General features: G+C 55.3%; 3 protein-coding genes across 3 annotated transcripts; 2 read left to right on the forward strand and 1 right to left on the reverse strand.

The window, feature by feature from the left end:
- Positions 1–103: 103 nt before the first annotated feature.
- TSSK3 (testis specific serine kinase 3) lies at positions 104–1,739 on the reverse strand. Its single transcript, XM_068969440.1, has 2 exons — positions 1,595–1,739; positions 104–768 (listed from the first exon to the last, which is right to left on the reverse strand). The coding sequence occupies exons 1-2, from the start codon at positions 1,737–1,739 to the stop codon at positions 104–106; spliced, it is 810 nt and encodes a 269-aa protein (XP_068825541.1).
- A 572-nt stretch (positions 1,740–2,311) lies between these two features.
- Positions 2,312–2,935, forward strand: FAM229A (family with sequence similarity 229 member A). The gene is made up of 3 exons (XM_068969621.1): positions 2,312–2,448; positions 2,530–2,676; positions 2,833–2,935. The coding sequence occupies exons 1-3, from the start codon at positions 2,312–2,314 to the stop codon at positions 2,933–2,935; spliced, it is 387 nt and encodes a 128-aa protein (XP_068825722.1).
- A 20,220-nt stretch (positions 2,936–23,155) lies between these two features.
- MARCKSL1 (MARCKS like 1) lies at positions 23,156–25,481 on the forward strand. Its single transcript, XM_068968634.1, has 2 exons — positions 23,156–23,421; positions 24,230–25,481. Exons 1-2 carry the CDS (start codon positions 23,335–23,337, stop codon positions 24,737–24,739), a joined length of 597 nt encoding a protein of 198 aa, XP_068824735.1. The 5' UTR covers positions 23,156–23,334; the 3' UTR covers positions 24,740–25,481.
- The last annotated feature ends 112 nt before the right edge of the window (positions 25,482–25,593 follow it).

Genomic DNA, 25,593 nt, shown 5'->3' on the forward strand with positions numbered 1-25,593 from the left:
ATAAGTAGACTTAAAGTGTAAAATATAGATATCACCATCTTAGAAGCGGGTTTTTGGGTTTGCTTTCTCCCCCTACTTTATTGGGGAGGACTTGCCATTGCTTTTATGAAGTGCTTGCTAGCCATGGATGCCAACTAACTTCTTCAATTGAAGGCCGGAGAGTCATGTCTGGTTCCAGGAGCCGCTTGAGCAAGTCCTGGCATTCGGCCGAGATGCCCAGATGAGTGGGGAAGGACACCCCCTTCTGCTGCTGCCACAGCATCTTGGGGATGTCTGTGTCGTCAAAAGGCAGGCTGGCACAGAGCATGACGTGCAGGACCACGCCCATGCTCCAGATGTCACCCTTCGTGCTGTCGTGCGGGATACCCTGCAGCACTTCGGGGGCGGCATAGGCGGTGCTGCCGCAGAAGGTCTGGCTCAACTCCCGGCGCGATTTGGGCAACACCTTGGCAAAGCCAAAGTCTGTCAGCTTCAGGCTGAAGCCCTGCAGCAAGGCGTTCTCACACTTGAGGTCCCGGTGGGCCACACCACAGCCGTGGCAGTAGCGGATGGCCTCGACCATCTGACGGAAGAGGGCCTTGGCCCGGCTCTCGGGCAGTGGCCCCCCATTCAGCACACAGTCAAAGACATCCCCTCCTTCAGCCAGCTCCATCACCAGGTAGATTTTCCCGTCGGCAGACTCCAGCATCTCATACACTTGGATGATGTTCTTGTGGTCCAGGGTACGGACAATCTGGAGCTCCCGAGGCAGGAATCTCTGGATAAACTCTAAGGAAACAAAAGAGATGGAGAATCAAGTCCAGAAGAGCCTAACTCCTCCCTCTGTCTCTTGTCTTCCAACTTCTGTCTGCCCACCATGTCTGGGTTGTGGGCCTTGGTTCCCTTTAACAGCCTTCAGTGTCAAACCGCCTGGACACCGCAGAGCGTTCACTTCTGTCTTTGTAGTTAATATATTATTCAAAGGAACTAGTCCGTCAGCCTCAGGGACTGTTGTGAGCAGCCTGTGAGACCATGGATAGCAAAGTCCTGTGGGAACTTTTAGACAAATCTATTGAACTCAGTTATGAGGCCTGATCTGCCCACAGCGTGGTAAGCTAGCCCCTCTCACCTGTGCCCCCTGAGCTACAGTTCTTTCCATGAGCCCTGTCTTTTCCCCATCTCTCTCCCTTGCATCAGTTCCTGCCCTCTGCTAGCCCTGGCCATGGCCTGGCCAATCAGTTGACCTCCTAGAGTAAGAAAGGCCTAGTAGGCTCTGACTCTGCTTCTGAGGGTCTTTCACTGCCTGCCATGGCAATCCACTCCAGTACTATTGCCTGGAAAATCCCATGGACAGAGGAGCCTGGCAGGCTACAGTCCAAGGGGTCGCAAAGAGTTGGACACGACTGAGCGACTTCACTCACTGCCTGCCACATTCATTTTGGACTTTCAGAAGGTGTGATTTTCCTGGACTTCCTCTGTTCCCCACTGACTGACCCCAGAGCCACAGCCTCTCTTGCTTTCTTTAAAGGGGAGGAGGGAATTGATCCTTCTGACTGGAGGAAGCACCCACCCACCTCAGCCAGCCCTCCCTTCCTCCAAAGGGGCCCCAGCTCACCTTCTGGCCCTCCCATCTTGTCTATAATTTTAATTGCCACTTTTCTTTGGTGTTTTTTGGAAACTGCTTCTTTGACTTTTGAGTAGGTGCCTTCCCCAATGGTCTTGCCCAGCTGGTACCCATTGGAGAGCAGAAAGTCCTCCATGCTGTCTAGCACCTCCTTCCTTCCTATCACCCTCTCAGCTCATGCTGCCTCTGCGAGGCAGCGCTACTCCACCATCGCCCTCGGCCGGCTTCTTTTCCCCTCAAGGACTTCATCCGCAGCCGCCCCCAGCGCTACAACATTCTCCGTCTGGACATAGGAGCCGCGGATGGTGGGGAGGGAGAGGGTCAGACATTTTAAAACTCTGGCCCAATTGTGATGTAAATGCTGTGTGACCCTGGGCCAAAATGGGCAATGCCCCTATCTGCCCTCACCACCACCACCACTACCACCGCAAAACCCAGCATGGGTTAAGTCACCTCCGTGCCCCGCCCCCGCGCCAGGCAGTGGGTCGTAGCCCCGCCTGTAGGGGTTGCTGCGATGTCTGCGCTCGGCCCGGGATGCCAGGCTCTGTTCCGTGGACGCCCCCATCGGGCAGCAGGGGGGTCTGCGCGACCCATGGCCAGAGCCCTCCAGCTCCCGGCTCGCCGCCGCGCCAAGTGCCCAGGCGGCGCGGGGTTCCCCGGCTGGAGGAACGGGTTCTGTGAGGTCAGCGCGCCGCGGCCCGGGTCACAATGCAGCCCTTCCCCTCGACGCCTGGGCTGGGACGCGCCGCAGACACCTGCCCGGCTCCGCCTGGACCGGAGCGTCCTCCCGCGGCCAGGGCTCGGGCAGCTGCTTCCAGCCTGGGACCGCCCTCGGCCTCCGGCAGGTGAGCAACGGCCCGGGGGGCGGGCGCGGGGAGGGGGCTCCCGGCGGCCCGAGAGCGGCCTGACCGCCACTCCCCGCGCAGAGCGCCCCGGGGCCTGGACATGAGTGCCCAGGAGCCCCCGCAGGGTCGGAGATTCCCCATTGAGGCCGGAGACTCCCCTGGCCTTGCCGCCGCCCCCGAGTCCCAGGACAGCCCGGAGCCGGTAGCTACGGAGCACAACCCGGTCAGGTGAGGCCAGCGCCCCTGCCCGCGGCCCCACCCCTGCCGGCTTTCCGTCCCCAGACCAACCCGCACCCGCGGCCGAACCTCTGGGACTGATGCGCCCCCTACAGGATGGGGCCGGCCGCCGCCTCAACGCCCCCTGTCGCGCCCCGCTTTCCGCAGGCCGCTTCGACGCTGCCCCGGCTGCCACTGCCTGACGCTGCTGCACGTGCCCATCGACGTCTACCTGGCCATGGGCGGGACCCCCCGGGCCCGCGCCACCTGAGCGCGCCTGCGCACGGCGGCTCCGCGGGAGCCGGGCGGGGACGCGGCCCGCCGCGGGCCACCACGCTGAGGTCGCGCGCGCGCGCCGAGCACGAGACAATGATGCACATTTTAAAATAAAAGAATGATGCACATTTTAATAAATCACAGCATAAACTGTTCTTTCCACTCCGGCTGGCCGTGTCTGTCTTATCCCGTCGGCTCGGGCCCGTCGGCTGCTCCGCCCCATCCAATATCACCTTTCCCTCCGCTGCTTCCTCCCCTGGGCCCAGCCCCAGGGGCCCGCCCTTCCCTCCGGGTCGGCTTCCTTCTGGCTGGGCACCAAACCCTCCCCTCTTTTTTTTTTCACTGGTCACGACCCCCTCCAGGGCCGTGCTTCTGCTTGGGCGCTGCCCTCATCCTTCTCCCCGACACTGCCCTTTGTCTCTCCAGGAAAATCAGCATTACTGTGCTGGACTCTGGGGGCCCAGAAAAGCTTGACACTGGAGGAGATGGACAGACAACTCAGAATAAAGAGAATGGCCACCTACCCCGGGCCCATTTAATTCTCCAAAGATGGGGTTTGGTTTTTGCTGCCTTCTGTTTTGTGACCCTGGGCCTCTCTGGCTTTGTTGGAGGGATTAGGGGCTGCCCCCACCATCTCCACCCCTGGTTTCTCCTAAGGACTGGTGGGGTCAGAGAAAGACTGGGGAAGAAGTCGTTTGAAAAACTGATTTCTTATTCCTATTTTACAGGTGAGGGAACTGAGCCTTAAGCCACTTGGCCCCTTGGCCAGGGCCCCCCAGGTGGCAGGTGACGCTAGTGCACTCCTCAGTGGCCTCAGACTTAAGGCAGCAAAATGCATCCCTAGGAGGGGCCCATGACAGGAGGGCTGCCTGGAAGCTGAATGAGTATTTCCCACTTTCTAATTTTGCTTTAATGAACCTGTATTTTTTTTTTGTATTATTTTAATATCAGAAAAAAAAATGTAACCCAAAGGTCGAGCTGTCTCCTGTCCCCTTAGATTTAAGGACACTTTACTCAACGTGGGGTTTCCCAGGTGGTGCTAGTGGTAAAGAACCCGTCTGCCAATGCAGGAGATGCAGGTTGGATCCCTGGGTCAGGAAGATCCCCTGGAGGAGGGCATGGCAACCTACTCCAGTATCCTTACCTGGAGAATCCCATGGACAGAGGAGCCTGGCAGGCTACAGTCCATAGCGTCGCAAAGAGTTGGACACGACTGAAGCGACATACATCCCTGATTATCTCCTCTGAGCAGGGAACGTGGCTGCCTCAGCTTCGAAGTCCTGGGAAGTCAGCATTCCCTGGCAGTCCAGTGGTTAGGGCTCTGCACTTCCACTGCAGGGGGCACAAGTTCAATGCCCGAGTGGGGAGTGAAGATCCCACACACCACACAGCACAGCCCCCCACCACCTAAAAATACATCCCAGGAGGGGAGAGCTGCTTCCCCCAACACGATCTATCTATTCCTGGGAAGGGCAGTGATTGGCCTGTGTTTGGCCCAAATCACAAGCATGTTCTTTGGGCCAGTTACCACTGTCAGGGAGATGGAAGACTACAACTGACCAGGCTGAGCCACAGGTAAACCTACCCTTGAGCTGCAAGCACAGTCAGGTGATTGACAGCATCACTAGACTAGAAAATAACGGGTAATCATGGAGAAAAAGCATTTCAGGAGCAGAGACTGCTTATGCAATGATCAAGTACCCCTGGGAGGAAAAGAAGCCTGAAAAAAAATGGATAGAGAGTTTGACAGGGGCCAGGGAACAATACAGCTCCATGGCAATGAGGAGCCTTAGAAAGTGTGACCAGGAGTCAGGCCACTGAGTTCTCTTTCAGGTTTTGTCCCTGTCTCAGTCAATACAGGTCTGCTAGCCAGACCCGTGCAGGATGAAACTGACAAACATGAGCCTTAACTCTCATGAAACTCACATGGCCTGGCAATGACCTGATGGGGGGCAGGGCCCATCAGGGGCCCTTCTGGGCCCATTTCCCCACTAGCTTAAAAAAAAGCACCAGCTGATCTCTATGGACCTTCCCAGCCCACAGATGCAGAATTCTTCCCATTCTTCCTTTCTCCCTTATCTCCCTCATTTCCTTTCTCTAGGCTTCTGGAACCCTCCTTTCCTTCAAAAAAAAAAAAAAAAAAGATTTACTGCCTGGGAGTTTCCTGGTGGCTTAGTGGTTAGGATAATGGAATTTCATTCCCATGGCCCTGGTTCAATCCCTGGTCAGGGGACTGAGATCTCACAAGCTGTGAGACGTGGCCAAGAAAGAAAAGGGAAAATCAAAAACTTACTGCCACTTTCATATGTTTGGTTAGTGAGAGATAACAAAAAATACCGACAAACACCTTGCCAATGGGCCAGACTCTGGAGCTAGATAGTTCTAGAATGGCCAGAAGCAAGAGGAAAGGGCATCCCAGGTGGAAGGAATACAGTGGGCAAAGGCCTGGAGGCAGAGAAGTTTAAGGAATTCAGTTCAATCAACTTAGACCAACACCTACCTGGGCCACACCAGGTGGTGACAGGTCCCTTCCCCTTGGAGAGCTCAGAATTCAAGGGACTCAGGGATGAGTTAACAGAAGAGAAGCTGCATCAGGGAGACCTTGTGTTTGAACTTGTTCTGTAGGTGACAGGGAGAGTGACAGGCTCCAACCTGGGTCACTTGACTCTATTTTTCTTTTCTTTTTCCATCATGTTCTCTGTTGCTTCTTCCTTTTTCCCCCAGGAAAAGCCACTGGCCTAAACTCTAGTCCTAGATTTGAGTCCTGATTGTCATTTACTAGCTGTGCAAACTTGGGCTAATTACTTAGCCTCTCTGAGTCTCTATTTCCAAATCTGTAAAATGGGGCTAATAACATCTGGTGGAAGGTTTCAGTAGTCATGCACCAGGCAGGAATCTCAGGCACAGCTAGCACGGACCAAAAGAGGATACTGCCTTTGGCTTCAAGGGGCAGCAGAGAGCCAGCTAGCCATGTCCCCAAGGGCTGGATATCTGGAATCTCTCTTGCTTCCTTTTGTCAAGTTCCTATCAGTCCTGCTCAGAAGCTAAGGAACTTGGGAGCAGGGGGCATTTTCAGGGGAATCCCCAGGTAGGAAAAGCAGAACTGCCTTCCTTACCCTAGAGGAGAAAGCTGTCCCCAGACCCCAAAGCTACCCAGGTGGCGCTAGTGGTAAAGCACCCATCTACCAATTCAGGAGACGTAAGAGATGTGAGTTTGATCCCTGGGTCTGGAAGATCTTCTGGAGAAAGGAATGGCAACACACTTCAGTATTCTTGCCTGGAGAATCCCAATGGACAGAGGATCCTGGTGGGCTACAATCCATGGGGTTGCAAAGAGTTAGATATGACTGAAGTGACTTAGCATCCATGCAGACCCCAAAGCAGGACCCCCACATCCCAGCCTCATTTTCTGCCTGAGGAATGGGGAGGGGCCCAGTTAAAGAAGGATATTCAAATCCCTGCCTTCCCGACTTCTCTCTCAAACACCTTATTAGCCAGCCCCTCCCTAAGGGACCCTCTTTTAGAAGGAGGGGGCGAAGTACAGATGGACCCCCCCCCTCAGGTTACCATGGAGATGGCAGGGAAAGGGTTGCTGTATCGCCATGGCAACAGTTGACGTCAGCACTACCCTTTCTCATTGCTTGATATGAGAGGGGGGCAGCCACCCCAACCGCAAGCAAATCCCCCACAAAGCCTCCTCCCTTTACTGAGCCAATCAACCAAGGGGTCGACAGGCTTAATATAGCACGGGAGTTAAAAGCACAGACTCTGATGTCAGTCCAACCTTGGTTCAAATCCTCTTTTTGCATGGTTTTAGCTGTTTGAATTTGAGCAAGTCCCTTAACCCTGGAAGACTAGTATGTACAATGGGGATAGAAAGCTACATGCCTCCAATGGTTAATGTGAGGACTGCAGGGGATCATGCAGGTGACGGGCATTAGGCCAGTTTATGGGAAGTGCACACTGATGTTAGTGACTCTCTAGAGTCCTGGGGACCTGTCAGAGCATTGTGGCTTTTCAGATATAGATTCACAGCCCCTAAAAGCTTCCAGCATTCCTAAGGTCTGGCCCTGAGTTTAAGCATCACAGAACCGGTGGCAGGGAGCAGAGGGTGGGTATTTCCTTGGCGGGATAGTGGATAAGAATCCACCTGCCAGTGCAGAGGACATGGGTTCAATCCCTGGTCTGGGACGATCCCACCTGCCACGGAGCAACTAAGTCTGAACACACTTACTGAAGCCCACATGCCCTAAAGCCTGTGCTCCACAAGACAAAAGCCACCACAATGAGAAGCCCGCGTACCGCAACTAGAGAAAACCCACATGCAGCAACAAAGACCCAGGGCAGCCAAAAGTAAAAATTAATTGATTAATTAAAGAAGGAATGGGGGAGGTGAATCCAGAGACAGTGGAATTTCCAGACTCTGAGGAAACCCCAGATGCCACTTTCTTTGAAACCTCATCACATCCGAACCCTGACCCAACTTCCCTTTCCTCCTCCCATCTGCCTCCTCCTCCTAGGCCTTCTTAGCAGCCATCTACCTCTTGAGACTCCATCTGCTCCTCCAGGAAAAAGCATGGATGAGGGCCATTGGGAGACAGCAGGCAATCTGACACCAGGTAGATCAGTGGGTTGGACCCCACAGGGATCCACGGGCCTCTCCCCACCCTCCCTTGGGGTGAAGACACTGGAATCATTCTCACTCCTTCTCTTTTCCCCAGGCCCCAGTCCAGGTGCCCACAGTCGATTCTCTGATTCTACCGTATTGCCCTGAATCAGACTCCAATCGATATTCATCTGGATTACTCCAGTGGCCCCCCAACCTGTTTTTTCTTTTTTAAAAAATACTTTTTATTGATTTATTTGACTGAGTTGGGTCTTCATTGTGGCCCCTGGGATCCTCACCGTGTCATGTGAGATCTTTCACTGTGGCATGTGGGCTCACTATTTGTGGCACAGACTCTCTAGTTGTGGCACGTGGGCTCACTATTTGTGGCACAGAGGCTCAGTTGCTCTGCAGCCTGTGGGATCTTGGTTCCCTGACCAAGGATCAAACCCACAGCCTCTGCAAGGAAGTCTCCTCCTAACTGGTCTTATGGTCTGGTACTTCCTTCCCTGCTTGATTCCTCCAGCCCTGAATTCTTCTATAAAGACCACAACCCAGCCATGTAATTCTATTTAAATCTCGTCTATTTAAGTCTCTATTTAAATGGCTCCTTTACATCACTTGCCCAACCACAAGGACACCCCTGAGTTCACAAAACCTTCTTTCCACCTTTCAGCACGCTGTTCCTTCTGCCTGGAATAGCCTCCTCCCACTCCCCTTACCCCTCAGATCTCCACCAATTGTCAGTCCTCAAAGAAGACTCCTCTGACCACCTGTCCATTCCCTCCCAGAGCAGCTGCTTGTCCCACTGTGTCCTCACTTCTTCCCCGATCCCTGCTGAATGCCTATCTACCCATACACCACAGACTCACCGAGGGCGGAGGCTGTGTCGTATTCATCCTGACATCCCGGGGCCGAGAATGGAAGGGCTCAGGTATTGGTAGAATGTCTGTCAATTAGACTGGCTACTGAACAATGGCTTGATGGGTCCACAGAGGGGAGGCCGAGCGTGGTGAGGTGAAGGAATAGCAGAGGCAGTTGAGGGATCTGAAATGGCCTCCCTAAGGAACTGACCCTGAAACGAAAATGAGAAGCGGTTACCCACACAAGGACAAGGCGGTGGGAAATATCCCCAACCCTGAGACTGGTCTGTGCCACGATGAACATGGTGCTGATGACACTGTGAAGAGGGAAACATTTAAGTCTTGGAAAGACAGCCCTGGCTGCTCTGTAAGAACAGACCATGGAAGAGATGGCAAGCAGCAGCAGAGAGCTCATTCAGGAAGCTGCTGCAACCTCCCAGGAAAAAGGCGATGGGGCCTCGGACCAGGTGTGTGCAGAGATGGAGAAAAGCAACTGCATTTTAGACATCCTGGAGAGGACAGGATTTGGTAACTGCTTGACTATGAAAATGGAGAGGCAGGGAAGAGTCTAGAACCAAGCCCAGATTTCCAGTTCAGGCAACGGAGGAAACAGCCAAGCTGGGGAACATGGGAGGGACAGGTATGGGGCATGTCTGCTGTGAAGTGGGACATCAAGAAGAAGGGGGCCAGGAGACAGGTCTTGGGCAGGGAAGAGGGGTCTGGGCTGAGAGAGAGAAGTGAGTCTCTGACAAAGGTGGGCATTAAAGGCACAGGAACCAACAAGATCCCCGGGACATACTACAAGGCCCAAGAACACCCATGGTTAGGCAGTGAGAAACAGATGAGAAATTTGCCACGTGGTGGCAACCTGTAAGATAGTAAATAAGTCAAGACTGCAGTGTTTAGAAAAACAAAGGCCAAAAAATATTTCAAATAGGAAAGAGTGTGTCAAAGTCGGTCACTGCTAAACGGTCAAGTCAGATAATGACTCATGAGCATCCCTGGGATTTAACAACAAGGAGGTCAGTGGTGACCTTGAGAATGGTGAGGGAGCGAGCCAGATTGCAGGGGTAGGATGAGGAAGTAGAAACAACATGTGCCCACAACTCTTTCAGGAATCTTGGCTGTGAAGGGGAGCTGGAGAAGGACCCAGGGTCGAAGGAAGGATTTCTTCTTTTTCAAAGATAGGAAAGACTAGAGCCTGTTTGTTTGCTGCTGGGAAAGAGGCATCAGGGAGTCAGAGGCTGGAGACAGGGAAAGGAGGAAGGGATGAGAGGAGGGAAATTCCCCAAGGAGAGAAAAGAGAAGGTGAAATCCCCAAATATGGCCACACAATGTGGTGGGGGGACAAGCCTGTACAGGACTCCGGGGACTCCGAATAGCTGCCCACTCTTCCCAGCAGCCAGTGTGAGTCACTGGGGGAAACAGCCCAAATTGGCAGTGTAGGAAAGGGCACAGGGCCAACATGTTCCCCAGAGGGTGGGGGAGAAGGGCCCAGCCTGGGCTATGAGCCCTGAACCCCATGCCCTGAGCAGGACAAGGGCACAGGGAAGTTGTCTCACCCTTTGTAGGGGCAGGCAGAGTAAACTGGCTTTTCGCTGTCCCTCTCTGAATCAGTTTCCCTTTCTGCAAAAAAACTTAGGTTAGGGTTTTTAACTTTTGGGGGGGGGCAGGAGGGTGGGACAGGTATCAGGGACCCTTTCTAGATTTCTAGATTCCTTTCAGAAATATATGTGTATTTGAACTTGGCAGACAGTTTAGTGAAGACCCACAGACTCATCCCTGGCTTCCAGATAATAATTCTGAACTAGAGTTGGCTGAGGAGTTTTCTGCCTCTGATTTAAGAGTTTCCTAAAGCAAGGGAAAGGCTCCTGTAAGGGCCAGGGGGGCAGAGGTGGGGAGCTCTGAAGCCTGGAAACAGTGAGGCCTTTTGAGGTGTGGCGTCTTCCTGAGCACACCATCAGGGATGTGTAAGCAGAAGATGGAGGCCCCTGGTTGAAATAAAAGGAAGGGTTAATCCAAACAGCAGCTGACCTTTCCTGGGCCCCTCTTGCTGCCTCTGTCCTTGTCTTTCTGTCCCTGACCCTGCAGGACTAGCGTCTCAGGGAATCCCTCAGCAGTGGTGATCAACCCCCTCCCCCTGAAGCGGCTGGTGAAGAAAGACCACCTACTAGACCCCGCCAGAAGGCCTGGTGCTGCCCCAGTCCGCTCTGACAGCTGAGGCCTCCTGCTAAAAACAGCGGGGCCCGAGGGGAATATGGTCTTTCAGGCCTTCCCCTCCACATCCCAGCAGGTATTAAAAGAGGCCGAAGAGGACCAGACAGCCTGGACACTATGCTATTCACCGAGACTGCCCACTTGGTGGTGAATTTTCTTGTGTCCTGGTGAAGGGGTCCAGAGTAGGGTGCCGGCGAGATAAAGGCCCCGGTCTGGCAGCTAGGAGGGAGGAGGAGCACAGGTCCTTGGGAAGACCCCGAGAGGGGCCTCCAATCTCCCTCCTCCCAGCGCGTCGCGCCTCCTGGGGAGACCGCTGCCCTGTCTCCCCTACGGGCGCCCCCAGGCCACGCCCCGGCACTGCCTGGACTAGGAGTTATGTTTCTAGGGCTGCCGGAGCACGGTCTTGCCGGCGCCCGGCGCCCGCCGAGACCTGGGCGACTACTGAATGAGCCCGCAGCGCAGCCGCCCCTCGGGCTCCGCCTGGCACTGGCCTGCGCACAACCTGCTACCGCTGCCGGGGGCCACTGGGGTGGCAGACGTGCCCCAAGTTCGCTGGCCCAGCTGCTACGGCGCGCGCCCGCGCCTCCTATGAACGCGCGGGGCGGGGCGGGGCGGAGGCGGAGGCCCCCGGGAGGGCGGGGCGGAGGCCCCCAGAGGGGAGGGGCGGAGCCTACGGCGGGGCGGGGTCTGTAGAAGGGGCGGATCCCCAGACCCGAGGGTCGGTCAGGGGTTGGATAGGCTGGCTTGACTGTACCTGGGAGGGAGAGGAGGGAGCGGAACTGGGTGGTTAAGGGTGGGGCCTGAAGCGGCTGTCCACGGAAGGCAGTGGGCGTAATCTCAGAGCGAGTGGGATTTGCCCCCGTCCTGGCGGCCCAGTTTTCCCTCCCTTGGTGGAAGCACTGGTGGCAGAATATTAACTACCAATACCTGGACGGGAGGAAGGGAGATCTAGCTCCCCGGCACGCCCGAGAGCCGGTGAAGGGCGGGGCCCGTAGAGGGCGCGACCTCGGAGGGGCGGGCCTAGAGGCGGGGCCTGGCGGAGATAGGGGTGGGGAAGGGTGACGCCCCGACAGGAGGTCAGTCCGCCTTGCCTTCCAGACTCGAGGACCCAGAGGGAATGAGCCGCAGTGAGAAAGGCTCCGCGGGCTCGGCGTGGGTTTCTGCGAGGTTATTCATCCCTGCCCTTTTCAAACCACCACAGACATTTTTTTAGGAGATTGACAGATTCGTCTCTATTAAAATTCTGTTCATCAAAAGACGACTAAAGAGGTAGAATAGAGTTTCAAAGAGGGCTCTTCAAACACAATGCCAGCTTGAACCCAGCGCAGGGAGTGTGGAAGCCAGAATAGATCATGTTCTTGGCCATCAACTGGGTCAGTTTCAGGACAAGAGTGACCCCAGTCCCAGGCTTGGTGACCAAGCTGAATGACCAAAGTGAACTGGTCTGCTTGAAGGACACTGTCCCGTGTGTGTCTGTGTGTGCTTCACATTTGGGGGCATCTCTGAATGTTGCATCACTTCTGAACATGGTTCTGTTTCTCTGTGTCTGTCTGTCTCTGGTCTCAGTGTCCATTCATTTATTCAGCAAGTTATTTATCAGGGCCTGTTTTAGAGGGTTGTGTCAGATTTATATTCTGAATCACTGAGTTCAAATTGGTGAAAAGAATAGTTGAGGCTCCCTCATGGAGCTTACATTCTGATGGGGAAACAACAATAAAAGAGAAGTCAGAGATAAACAGTGTGCTGTGTTTGAGAAGGATGAAGTGGGCCAAGTGCTATGTTGTATGGAGAGGGCACAGCCTGTGTCTTCACAGATCTAGAACAATGCCTGACTCATAACAGGGGCTCACTAAAGGGTGCATGAATGGATGGGTTGGCCAGGAGGTCCTATCTGAGGATGTAACTGTAGATCAAGGCTTGAAGGGTGAGAGAGCAGCCCCTCCAGACGCTGGGAAGAATGTTCTGGCTTGAGGGAACAGCCTGCATGTTTGTCTCTTGGGTGGCCCTTGGCTTTAGCTATCTATCTTGTAATACCCCTTTGGCTATGTCTCTCTGTTGTCCCTCTGATGTTGGGAGCCAGGGGTGGTGGGTGGGGGTAGGGGGATGGGGATGAGATGGGTTTCAACAGGGCCCTCCAAGGTCTCTGGAAGTGAGGTCACTGCTGAGTTGATTCACTCCACTAGCCCACTCTGGCCTAACCTGCCTGGTCTGGACATTCCCCTGGAAGCAACCCCTTCCCTCGGCAGCCTCAGTCCCACGATCTCTGGCTCCTTCCCAGGATAGCATCCTGCAGTCCGGAAGGAAGTCCTTCGTCCTGTGTAACCACAGTCCCTGCTGTGGCAACCACAGCCCTTTCCTCTCATTCTGCCCCACGGACAGAGGGGAGGAGATGGGCTGGCCCTGTGGCAGCAGATCCTGCCTGGACAGACAGCCCAGTAAGGACCTGACAGAGTGAAAGTGGCAACCCCTCTGCAACCACAGGGAGGGGAACCTCAGAGGGGCAAAGACGATCATGCATCTCAGGAGCCTCTGCCACATCCATTATTTCTTTTAATCCTTCAACATTCCATTTTATAGATGGGAATTCAGGCAGGTCCAGAGAGGAAAATGGGGCAGAACTGGGACCACAACCCAGGTCTCTTGATAAAATAGTTATAATCATAACACTTAATATTTATTCCACATTTACTTTCAGCCAGTTATTATGCTAAAATTTTTCATGCTTCATCACAACCTTTGAGGTAGTTACCATTGATGTTCCCATTATCCTCATATAAGGAGACTGAGGCTCAGAGCCATTAAGTGATTTGTCCAAGGACACCCACAAGTTCGCAGTAGAGCTGCACAGGAGCCAGGACAGTCTGGTGTGCTCAGCTGCACACCCTGTGCCCCAGGTCCCAGAGGAGTGTCACTGATGCCTGTTTTCCAGGAATCTGGGGAGATAGCCTCAGGTTCATCACATGATGGTCCCGAGGCTGACTTGTGCCAAGCCAGGATGAGCAGGAAGATGGCCCAGGAGCACTGCACAGTCCTCTGTCCCCTTTCTGTGGGTGAAGATTGTCCCTTCGTCCTCTCCTGGATCTCTGTGTTCCCACCCTTCACTGACCAAATAAAGCAGCTTTCACCACTCTCTGACTCTCCCTACTTTGGGGGGTAATGATCTGTGTCCTCCCCAGCCACACACACTGAGTTAGATCGAACCCACAGAGCTGGGAGGACCTTTGCAGCCACGCTTGAATGTCCTGCTGCACCCATGACCCGCCATGGGGTACGCTGGGTGAACCCAACATGTTCCAGCTCCCCAGACTCTCACAGGTCATAGAAAAAGGCAGAGGCATACGCTAGCTCAGTAAGGTGCCACAGGAGAGTGACATTAGTTTGTTTGGGGCAGTGACTCCTCTGTGAGGTCAGGAAACCCCCACCACCCTCTTATTTTAACCATACTACATGGCATGTGGGATCTTAATTCCCTAACTAGAGATCAGGGGTCAAACCCATGCCCCCTTCAGTGGAAGCTCGGAGTCTTAACCACTGGGCTGCCAGGGAAGACCCCCAGGAAAGCCTTCTGGAGGAGTTTCTTGAGTTGAGTCTCCACAGATGGGCAGGCCCTGGGTGCAGCTACACGGGAGGAAGCAATCCAAGCAGAACTGGCAGCATGGAGAAAGGTTTGGTGATTTGCAGGCTGCAGTGGTGTCATTGAAGCTGTCATCCCGCTGAGGGAACCATGAGTCTGGCAGCCAGGGCTCTCTGCCTAAGGTGGAGCTAGCTGGGCCTGGAGCTTCTAGGACCTTGAAAACCAGGACGAGGGGCTGGACATGCTCTGGGAGGAAGTAGAAAGCCATGGAAAGGTTTAAAGCAAGGGAGGAACATGATCCCCTCATGGCATCTCTAGGCCTACAGCCCTCCCAGGGTCTCAGAGTCCACTCTGGTGGGCAATGAGTGGTCTCCGGCTCTCAGCTAGGTCCAAGGCCCCAGGCACCTGTCCCTGTCCTCTGTGGACTCTCTTGCAGGGCCTACCTGGGACTGAGCCTGGGAGTGGATCAGCTCAAGCCCCCCTGCAGGGATCCGGCAGAGGAGGCTGATGGCTTGAGCCATCTTTGGGCAGGTACCCTGACTCAACTGCTCTGTGGTCAACAGCATCCCTCTCCCACTTCATAAGACCCACTTGTGACCCATCCCCTGTCCTTTTGGGGGGATGTCTCAGTCATATTAACAGGTAACTGCAGGACAGCAGCCCCCACTTCCCATACCCAGTGGGCCCCCAGAGTCGGCTCCCTTCCTCCTCTAGCCCCCCTCCCTCCAACGGAACCTCGTGCCCATCTCTGGTGTTCTCCACTCCCTGAATGTCTCTGCACTTTATCTCCACTTCTGCCCTCTGCTCTTGCCTAGTTCAGGCCACCTTCACGTTGTCTGGACCAGTCTGACCAACTGTTCCCTGGTTTACAATGGCCTCCAACTCTGTCCTTTTTTGATCTGTGTCCTGAGCCTGTTGTTCTGTGTCTTTAGGTCCCTGTGGCACATCCAGGGTGGTCTCCAAGGGAGCCAGAGTTCTGGAGAGATCTGGCTGAAGATAGAGATTTCATAATGGTCAGCATACAGATTGTCCTATAGATACACATAGAGAAGGACAGAGAAGAGAGACAGACACAGATAGACACACACATACAGGGATCTTCTCTCCAACACAGATTTCACTCCAGATGCCTAGATCCTAACAGCATTCCAAAGGCACCTCGACTTAACCTTTTCCAAAGCTGACCTCTCCATTTCTATGGTGCCCCACTGCTCCTCCTCTAGACCTCCTATGTGTGACTGGGCACCTCTTTCCCCCCATTTCCCAAGCCAGACCCTCAGGCACCATCCTTGGCCCTGCCTCCTGACTCCCATCATCCTGTATTTTGTTAAGACTTGTCACTTCTGCCCCCTAAACCCCTCCTATACCTCTCCTCCTCTGTCTTCCTCCACCTTCAGCAGCATCTGACCTGGCAGATCACACATTCCTTCTAGAAGCCATTTCCTCCCTCGGTCTTCAGGATACCCTGCTCCTGGTTCTCTTCCTTTCTCTGCCCATGAGCTGAATCCACCTGCTGGCTCCCCGTCCAGAGTCTCAATGCTGGAGAGGCCCTGGCGGTGTCTTCTTGAGCCGCTTCTCTCAGTGGATCCCGTCCAGTCCTGTGGCTTCAAATCTGGGAGGCCGCAAAAGCTCACCTTTGGAGTCCAGGCTCATAGATCTATTAACTGCCAGCCTGATGTCTCCACGGGGCCGCTAATAGACATCTCAAACTGAAGCTCCAAGGCCCTGCTCGTAGTCCGCAGCCCTGAGGACAGAGTCTAGTCTAACCCAGGAAGTGTTGGTGTTGGCTCACTCTCCCCTCTCTCTTTAGCGCAGGTTCCTACCACCTCTTCCCATCATGGTTTGTTTCAACATCCCTTCTTGCACAGCAGAGAAGAAGGATTAATTGCACATGAATACAGGAAGGAGAGCAGGCTAGGCTTGGGGGAAAGCCCAGAGTGTGCTATGGGGAATCAGTGAGGATCTCAAAGGTAAGGCACAGACTTTCCTCTGAGGGCAGTAAGGAGCCACAGAAAGGTTTGAAGCCAAGCGGGATGTGTTTGATTCTACATTTCTTTTATTCATTCCTTCACTCATTTACTCCATCTGTCAACAGATTATTCAGTGAGCACCCCCTATTAGAAAGTAATTCTCAGGTAGAGGAGACTGAATGGAGGGGCTGGACTTGTGCAGACAGACAAGTGAGAAGGCTGATGAAATGACCCAGGTCCAGGTGAGAAGGGCCAATTGTGGAGATGGAGACAGGGGAGGATGAGCTGATGGTGGTGGCCTCGTTATGCAGCACAGGTTCCTGGTTTGGGCAGCTGAGTAGTGGGAACTCTCAGCCCAGGAGTGTGGAATGTGTGGTGGGAGAGCCATCTCTTCCTCCTGGGGAATCTGGAAAGTCCTTGGGAGTGGTTTAAGAGAAAGCAGAGGAACTTCCCTGGTGATCCAGTGGGTAATAAGACCCCATGCTTCCACTCCAGGAGGCACAAGTTCGATCCCTAGTCAGGGAACTAAGATCCCATATGCCACATGGCAAGACAAAGAGAGAGAGAAAGAGAAGAACAGAAATTCAGCAAGTAGAGAAGGGGAAAGAGGCATTCTATGTGGAGGGAACAGACTGTTCAAAGGCCCTGAGGTAGGAGAAGATCAGCCCTGAGGACCTAAAAACCCAAGAGAGTTGAAGATCAATAGGCCAAGAAGAAAGAGGAGGGAAGTAAGGCTGGGAGTCCCATCTCTGAGGCATAACCTGGAGCATTGCAGGCTGGTCCCCAGAGATGCCAGACACCCCTATGCAGACAGATGGGAGGGAAGGAGAGTGTGAGGAGGAGCTGTGAGGAGACAGATGATGTGCACATCAAGGGGTGTCCAGAGTATGTCTTTTCTGGGAAAAATCACTAAAAGAAGGTCCCTGGGGGATACTTCTGGAGTGTGAGAGAAAAGGAAGGGAATCCTCAGGGTTCTGGGGAGAGGCAGATTCCTTTACCATTTGAGGAACTGATTGAGCCTAGTAAATTTCCCTCTGAACACTTCAGCATCCTTAGAACAGTCCCTCCACCACCTGCCCAGGAAGAAAGTTGATGGAGGGGATACAAGGTTATCCCAGGGTGGTCCTAGACACCCACCTCCTCTCTCTAGGGAAAGAAGGGAAGAGAGTGGCCCTGGCCCAGGATTTCACGTAATCACAGTTAGGAACATTGTCAACTTTTCCCACGTGCTGGGCACCTCAGGTGCTTAGTTCTTAGAGCTTTATGTCATGACACTAGGTCGTTCATCTCACAATAACCCTGAGAAGTGGGTATAATCATCACTTCCTATTTTACATATATGGAGACTAAGGCTCAGAGCAGGCCTAAAGCCGCATAGCTGGGACATGATGGAGCCAGTTCTTTACCATACCATTGCCTCAACACAACAATACCTACTGAACCCTTTAGTTCAGTTCAGTTCAGTTGCTCAGTTGTGTCCAACTCTTTGAGACCCCATGGACTGCAGCATGCCAGGCTTCCCTGTCCATCACCAACTCCCAGAACTTACTCAAATTCATGTCCATCAAGTCAGTGATGCCATCCAACCATCTCATCCTCTGTCGTCCCCTTCTCCTCCCACCTTCAACTTTTCGCAGCATCAGGGTCTTTTCCAATGAGTCAGTTATTTGCATCAAGTGGCCAAAGTATTGGAGTTTCAGCTTCAGCATCAGTCTTTCCAATGAATATTCAGGACTGATTTCCTTTAGGAGGGACTGGTTGGATCTCCTTGCAGTCCAAGGGACTCTCAAGAGTCTTCTCCAACACCGCATTGTTGACTTTGAAGGTTCATCTAGTCAGAGACTGAACCCTTGCCACAACCCGAAGTGGCGCCGGATGTCCTCGCTGTATGGAGTGGGCATTTTGAGGCTCAGTAAGGGGAAGGGACTTGTCCAGAGTCACAAAGCTGGAAGGTGGTTGGAGCTTGGATCCAAATCATTTTGGGGAGGAGGCTGAATGGGAGAGGTGATGGGGCAAGATCTGTGGAGAGGAAGGGGTGGGACTTGGCACTGGACTAGGAGAGAGTTTCAGTTTCCCTTTTAAAAGTACTTCCCCTAAATGGGGGATTTTGGCTGGAAACTTGTTAGCAATCCACATTCCACTGGTTTGGCCCCCTCTTCCCCCTAAAGGTGTTGAGGATCTGAAAAGAAACTGAAAGTTGGGAAAAGGGGAGGGGCAGGGGCAAGGGAGAGGCCGAGGGCAGCCCAGAACTGGGTTGAATTTCTGGTGACCTCATTGAACCTGGGGGAGATAGGCAGGTGAGCTGGGATTACACACCTCTTAGCTATTGGAGAAATTGAGCTCCAGAGAGACAGCTCTATTAGAGAGTGGCTGGATCCTGTCCAGTTTGCACAACCACTGCCAACACACACACACACACACACACACACACACACCAGGGGAAGAGGGAGCAAAAGGGAGAAATAAAAGGGCTGAGTGGCCTAAAATCCTGAAAGGGAACTTTCCAGATCTCTTGTCTCTGTGATGTGGTGACTGAATGGATGGTGGGTCCCAGGGAAGGGTCCCAGAGGTGCCCAGTATCCAGACTCAGGTTCCAGCCCCAGGACTGGCCTGCTAACAACCCAGCCAGAACCCAGCGTACCCAGGGTGCTGGGGAGTCCAGTTCCAGGGATCCCGGTCCTGCAGCTGCCATGCGCTCCCTGCTGACATCCCTAAAGGCTCCTCCCAAACCAGAAGCAGCGAGACCCTTTGTGGAGGCCGCTCCTCAGAGCTCCACTTTCTCTTAGACCCGACCTCCTCCTCTTCTGCTTAATGAACACTCCACCTGGCTGGGCTTCAGAGTCTGCCTCTATAGAGGGGAAACACAGTCACACAGTAATATACCATGCAGTGGTGTAGCAGGCATGTATTGGTAGCAGCTTTGATTATTACCGTCGGTCATTCCTGCATTTTCAAAACTCTCCCGAGTGGTCAAGGATCCCCGTGATTCTGCGCTCCAGGGTTTCTCCTCCCCCTCCCATTGACTCCCTCCCTGGGGCCCTCTCCTGCTGCTGGCCTGGCTAATGGCAGAGCTCCCACTGCCCCAGGACTTCCTGGGTGACCTCATGCACTGCTTGGCTCCAGTCACCCTCTTACTAGCAGCAACCAGAGATCCAGATTTCCTGGGGTCAGTTCTGACTTAAAACCTTCTGTCTTTTATCCCTTTAGGGTCACTAGCCAGACCCTGGCCTTTGGGGCTTGGCCTTTGGCTCAGGAAACATGATCACATGCCTATGTGCTGAAGCGTACAGGCTACCTCCTGGATGGCCCCCCGAATTTTCTCTGGGCACCTCAGACTCAACAAGGTTAAATTCCACAACCCCCTGCCAGCTTTATTTTCCTCTCATTCCCTCTCTCAGTCATGGGATCATGGACCCCAAACAGAAAATTCAGAAATCTTCACTCCCATGTCTCCACTCCATCCCTGCACCAGCCAGTCCCCAGATCCTAGAACCCTGTCTCTTTAACTTTGCTCTAGAACAGGCTTCTGCCTTCATCCCCACTCCACACAGACCATTTGCTGTTCCCTTGTGCTACTGGAAGCTTTTCCTCCATCCCTTGGCCCTCCCAGAGGGCCCTCTTCCATGCAACCCACAGGTCTCTCATCTGACCCTGCTCTGGCTCTTTCTTCTCCTCTTAAGGCATTGTCAGCCTCCCCAGTGGGAAACCCCTGCGGGCAGGGGCCCGGCGTGACTCACAGCTGATTCTCTGCCACGTAGGAGCAAAAGGAGGAACTCCAGTCTCTGTGCACTTGAATCACAGAGGCCAAGCTGTCACTGCACAGATGAGTAGGCCGAGGCCCAAGAGGAGAGAGGGCTGGCTGACAGGTAAAGCGGAAGGCAGAGCTGGGGCTAGAACTATAAAGTCTCTGGGTCCAGGTGATCCTCCCTGGAAGGAGATGGGGACCCTGGGGCTGGGAAATGGGCTGCTCCAAGTCACCATTCCTGAGGTCTCCACTGGGACCTAGCCGTCCTCTGGTATCTCTTCCCCTCTCCAGGCCTTGGCATATGCTGGTCCCTCCCCTTGGAAGTCCCGTCCTCCATTCCTGATAAGATCCTGCCCACTCACATCTCACCTAGCGTCTAATCTGATCTCCACCACAGGACCCTCCCATGCCCCTACAGCCGTCTTTATGAGGTGGTGTTCTCTTTTGTCCTTCCCCACCCCACTTCAGGGCTCTCCTGGGGTCCCAACTCCCTTCTGTCCATGGGGACAAGGAGCATCTCAGGCCAGGACCAGGGTCTGAGCCTTCATGGGAGAACTGGGACAGAGGGAAGATGTGGGAAAAGTCTGGTCTCTCACCTTCCCTTCCCCTGTCCATCTCAGAGTCCCCACTCCTCCTGCCCCTGCCACTCTGTCCCGGCAAAAGCTCACATCTCAAAGGTCCTGATCACCATGATCTGACCCACGGAGGCACACACAGCCACTCACACAAACACAAAGTAGCCACTCTCTCATGCACATACACTCATAGTCACACACCCAGTCACAGCCAGTCACCAACCCAACCTCAAGGACAGACAGGCACACACACCCAGAAAGTCTCAGAAAGTCATCAAGAGTCACCAAGCCTCTCTCTCTGACCCTTAATACACACTGCCAAACAAAGATGTGTACTCACACAACTACAAAAGTACACACCTGGTCACACACACACACACACAGAGTCACAAAGTCTCTCTCACACACAGATAGATACAGAGCAATACACAGTCACACACAGAGAGAAACAGACACACACAGTTGCACACAGGCCCCTGGAGATACAGAACAATGGGCGCATTGTCCGGGCTGGCAGCAGCTGGGGAGAAAGGAGCCGCAGTGTGGATGGAGGGGGCTGTGGGGGCTGCCGTACCACCCCCACTCACCCCCGCAGCATCCCAAGCCTCTTCCCCCTTCCAGAAGCTGAATTCAGCCCGGCCCTGGATTTGCTGAGGGATTCAGCTCTCAGGTGCCCCCTCCTCAGCCTGCTTCCATGTTTGGTGGGGGATGCAGGGCTCCCTTGTGGACCAGCCTCCTTCTGGGGCTCTGGGAACTCAGGATCCTTCAGCCCCTGATAGCTCCCCTCTCCTCCTGGGATCATCCTGACGATGTGCCACTCATCCCCCCCAGAGCAGAGCCTGGAAATTGGGGGCCTTGGGATCTTAACCTCTGACTCCAACCCGTCCAGGACTCACACAGCCTTCATCTGAGCTCTGCCAGCCGGAGCTGGCAGCGCCTGGCAGCATTGTGGGTCCCCTATTGTGGTCAAGACAGAAATGCGGGTCACGATGTCCATCCCTTACTGGCAGGGGTGGAGAAGTCACTGTCCTGTCAGTGAGTTGCCGTAGGGCATGGTGCGCCTTCCCGTCCCAAGAGTTGGCTCTTCTTGCCTCCCACTCTGACCAGGCAGCCCCAGATCTCAAGAGAGACTGCTTCCGGGACTTTCTTTATAGCCCACAGCCCCTTTTTACAGGTCTCTCCAACTCTGTCTTACCCTGTTACTGGTATTTGCCGTGTACCCTTGGACATGTCATTTCCCCTTTCTGAATCTGTCCACTCTGAAAAACAGGGCGTTAATGAAGCCGAGAGCATTCTGTAGTCTCTGAGTAGGGGTGGGGGTGGAAGCCACAGGAGTGAGCGCTGCAGGTAGAAGTCATCTCAGCCGTGTAGTCAGATCTGTGGGAGTTCCTGATTTCTCAGGCCCTGGGGTATCTCCACACCTCACAGCCTCAGGCCTCCCAGGAGACCTTACTCGTAGGAGGGAGGGAACAAGGGAGGGCCGTGCTGAGCTGTCCAGGACACACAGCCTTGCTTTTGCAACACTTGGCTTCCGCCAGCCCCCATCTCCTTCCTCCTGGGGGCTGAGGGCAGCAGCCGGACGCACACATCCGGGGCCAGCCAGGACTCTGGGGTTCCCCCTGGCCTGGACTAGTGGCAAGAGGCTCCAGCTGTAGTTTCCAGTCACCTCCACCCTGCCCCTGTCTCCAGGCTCCCCTACTCAGGCAGGGCTGAAGGCTGGACTGGCAGCTTGGGGGCTGGCCTCAAGGGACCATCCAAGGCCCCTCCTCCTGAGGAACTGGAGTGTTTTAAAGGTTGTTGAGCCCCCTCCTGGGCTTCCTCTGCTGTCTTGGGGGGAACCCTGATGTAGGGGAGCGGATGTGACTGGGGAGTGCTGAAGTCAGACAGGTTATGTCCAGGTCTCTGAGCCTTAGGCTCCTCAGCTTTCTAATGGGGATGGAGATACCCACTAAGATAACCCAGGTGGGACTTTGTCATGGGTCTGAGAAAAGATGGACCAAAGGTGAGTTTGTCTGTGGGGGCTTAGTGTGACTGGCCACCGATGGACTGACAGGAGGGATGAGGGACGACTTCACCAGACTCACCAGACTAACCCTGCGGCCGGGCAGACCTCCCAGGCTGGTGGGGCAGGCAGCACGTGGGCGGGACCTCGGACCCATCTCCAGGCCTGAGGGGGCACAGAACCCAGCTAGGGCCCTGCGGCTGCCATGACCACATTCTCTGGAGCCCGCCGGCTGACGAGTCTGGGCATGTGAGTCCTTCGATCAGTTCTAGGGGGAGACTGACAGAGCTTGCCAATGCGGGACCAAGACGATGGGGGCCACTCCAGGAGCTAGGGCGTCCACCCTGAGAGGTGGGCGGTGAGAGGAGGGGACGACTGTTCCCTTCTCTTTCCTCTAGGAGCCCCCTCTCTGCCCAGCTCGCGTAGGAACCCGCCTCCCTTCTTCCCGCCCTGGACCCCACCTGCCCCCGGGAGCCGAGTGGGTTGGGGGACCAGACCGCCAGCGTCGCCCACCGTGCAAGTAGGGCCCGCGGCCTGGGCCCGCCTCCGCCCCTTGATTGGGCGCTTATTTAAATGTCCGGCCCCGCCCCGAGCTCCGGGCGCATATATATACGAGACTCGGCGGGCGGCAGGCGGCATTCTGGCGCGGAGCGGAGCGGAGCGGCGGTGAGCGCAGCTAGTGGGTCGGGCGCGGAGCGGGGGTCAGCTTGGTTTACCCCCGACACCCCTCCCCCTCAGACGCGAGCCCCACCCCTCCACCGGCCAGGCCCACCCGACCGAACTATCCCCTGCGGCGCGAGCCCGGGGCGGCTCCGGGCGCCCCCCCAGCAGAACCCCCCACCATGGGCAGCCAGAGCTCCAAGGCTCCCCGGGGCGACGTGACCGCCGAGGAGGCAGCAGGCGCTTCCCCCGCCAAGGTCAACGGACAGGTGGGTGCGCTCGGCACGGCCCGACCCGGCCCCCTCCTCCCGTACCTCGCCCCCTCTAGGGCCCCGGTCCGGGGCCGCGCGCTTTGTCCGGCCCGGGACACGCGGCGCCCCCTCCCCCGCCCGGTCCCTTTGTTCTCGGCGCCGCAGCCCCCGCGGGCGAAGCGAGGGGAGGGGCGGGGAGGGGGCGCCGGCCGGGCCCCGCCGCCTTCTTTGTTTGCGGCCCCGGCCCCCGGCGCTGCCCCCCGGCCGCCCCGAGTGCCGCGCGGGGAACAAAGGCGCTGCTGGGCCGCGCCAAGGGGGCGCCCGGGGGCCGCGGGGCGGGTGCCCGGAGGCGAGGGCACTCCCCCCGCAGACCCGACCTCAATATCCCGAGGCCTTTTTTAAGGGAGGAGCCGCGATGTGAGGAGAGCCTGCGGTGGGTGGGGGCCTTTTACACAAAGCCTGCGGCTGGGAAAATAGGCCGTCCAGGTGCAGGGAACAGCGCCCCGGGGCGGCTTCCCGCCCAATATTGGCTGCACGGCTCCCCCGCCCGTCCGGGATCCGCGGCCTCGGGCGGTCCTGCGCGGAATAGAGAGCGCGCCCCGGGAGAGGTGGGTGGGGGGCCCCGAGACCCCAGCGCCTCCTGCCGGTCGCGGCTTCTGTATCCCTGTGCGGGGCAGGAGGGAGAGGTTTGACTGGATGCCGCTGGGGTGAGGCTACAACTAGGCTCTGGGGGTGCGGTGGCATGACTCGGGACCCCGATGTCTGGGTGGGCTGGGGGAGGGGAGTTAGAGCCCCGACCCTCACTGCGGTCTTCTCTGCCCTGCAGGAGAACGGCCACGTGAAAAGCAATGGAGACTTATCCCCCAAAGGTGAAGGGGAGTCGCCCCCCGTGAACGGAACAGAGGAGGCAGCAGGGGCCACTGGTGATGCCATCGAGCCAGCACCCCCTGGCCAGGGCGCTGAGGCTAAGGGGGAGGTGCCCCCCAAGGAGACCCCCAAGAAGAAGAAGAAATTCTCTTTCAAGAAGCCTTTCAAATTGAGTGGCCTGTCCTTCAAGAGAAATCGGAAGGAGGGTGGGGGTGATTCGTCTGCCTCCTCACCCACAGAGGAAGAGCAGGAGCAGGGGGAGATCAGTGCCTGCGGCGAGGAGGGCACTGCCCAGGAAGGGAAGGCTGCTGCCACCCCCGAGAGCCAGGAGCCCCAGGCCAAAGGGGCAGAGGCCAGCGCTGCCGCCAAGGGAGGAGACACAGAAGAGGCAGGGCCCCAGGCCGCAGAGCCATCCACTCCCTCGGGGCCAGAGAGTGACCCTGCACCAGCCAGCGAGCAGAATGAGTAGCTGGGTGGGGGCAGGTGGGTGATCTCTAAGCTGCAAAAACTGTGCTGTCCTTGTGAGGTCACTGCCTGGACCTGGTGCCCCAGCTGCCTTCCTGTGCCCAGAAAGGAAGGGGCTGTTGCCCCCTAGCCACGTTTCCTCTCCTTCTCTCCCTCCTGTGGATTCTCCCATCATCCATCTGGTCTTCCTCTTAAGGCCAGTTGAAGATGGTCCCTTGCAGTTTTCCCAAGTTAGGTTAGTGATGTGAAATGCTCCTGCCCTTGGCCCTACCTCCTTCCCTGTCCCCACCTGTGCCGAAGGCAATTGCTGGTTTTCTTCCCCAATTCTTTTCCAAGTAGGTTTTGTTTACTCCCCAAATCCCTGAGCCAGATGTGGGGGTGCCTACACTCCCACACCCTGAGTGTCCAGCCTTCCCGTTGAGTTTTTAGTCTCTTGTGCTGTGCCTAGTGGCACCTGGGCTGGGGAGAACACTGCCCCGGTCTAGGTTTTTATAAATGTCTTACTCAAGTTCAAACCTCCAGCTTGTGAATCAACCCGTGTCTCCTTTTTTGACTTGGTAAGCAAGTATTAAGCTTTGGGGTGGGCGGGAGGTCTGTAATGTGAAACAACTTCTTGTTGTCTTTTTTTCCCCCTCCCATTGTTGTAAATAACTTTTAATGGCCAAACCCCAGATTTGTACTTTTTTTTTTTTTCTAACTGCTAAAACCATTCTCTTCCACCTGGTTTTACTGTAACATTTGAAAAAGGAATAAATGTTGTCCCTTTAGTGGTGCTTTTTCATGAGTGGTCTTCTGGGGGTGAACGTGAGAAGACTGGCCAACCTCAAGCTTTGGGAGGATTAAGACAGGTAAGTCTGG

The sequence above is a fragment of the Capricornis sumatraensis genome, chromosome 3 (genome assembly GCF_032405125.1).
Source record: "Capricornis sumatraensis isolate serow.1 chromosome 3, serow.2, whole genome shotgun sequence".
NCBI lineage: Eukaryota > Metazoa > Chordata > Mammalia > Artiodactyla > Bovidae > Capricornis > Capricornis sumatraensis.

Excerpts from the sequence above, each read along its gene's own strand:
- TSSK3 (XM_068969440.1), bottom strand. The coding sequence starts at position 1,739 with ATGGAGGACTTTCTGCTCTCCAATGGGTACCAGCTGGGCAAGACCATT. Across the intron at positions 769-1,594 it reads CAAGATGGGAGGGCCAGAAG|AGTTTATCCAGAGATTCCTG; the intron begins GTGAGCTGGGGC and ends TTGTTTCCTTAG.
- FAM229A (XM_068969621.1), top strand. The coding sequence starts at position 2,312 with ATGCAGCCCTTCCCCTCGACGCCTGGGCTGGGACGCGCCGCAGACACC. Across the intron at positions 2,449-2,529 it reads CCGCCCTCGGCCTCCGGCAG|AGCGCCCCGGGGCCTGGACA; the intron begins GTGAGCAACGGC and ends CTCCCCGCGCAG. Across the intron at positions 2,677-2,832 it reads ACGGAGCACAACCCGGTCAG|GCCGCTTCGACGCTGCCCCG; the intron begins GTGAGGCCAGCG and ends CGCTTTCCGCAG.
- MARCKSL1 (XM_068968634.1), top strand. The coding sequence starts at position 23,335 with ATGGGCAGCCAGAGCTCCAAGGCTCCCCGGGGCGACGTGACCGCCGAG. Across the intron at positions 23,422-24,229 it reads CCGCCAAGGTCAACGGACAG|GAGAACGGCCACGTGAAAAG; the intron begins GTGGGTGCGCTC and ends TCTGCCCTGCAG.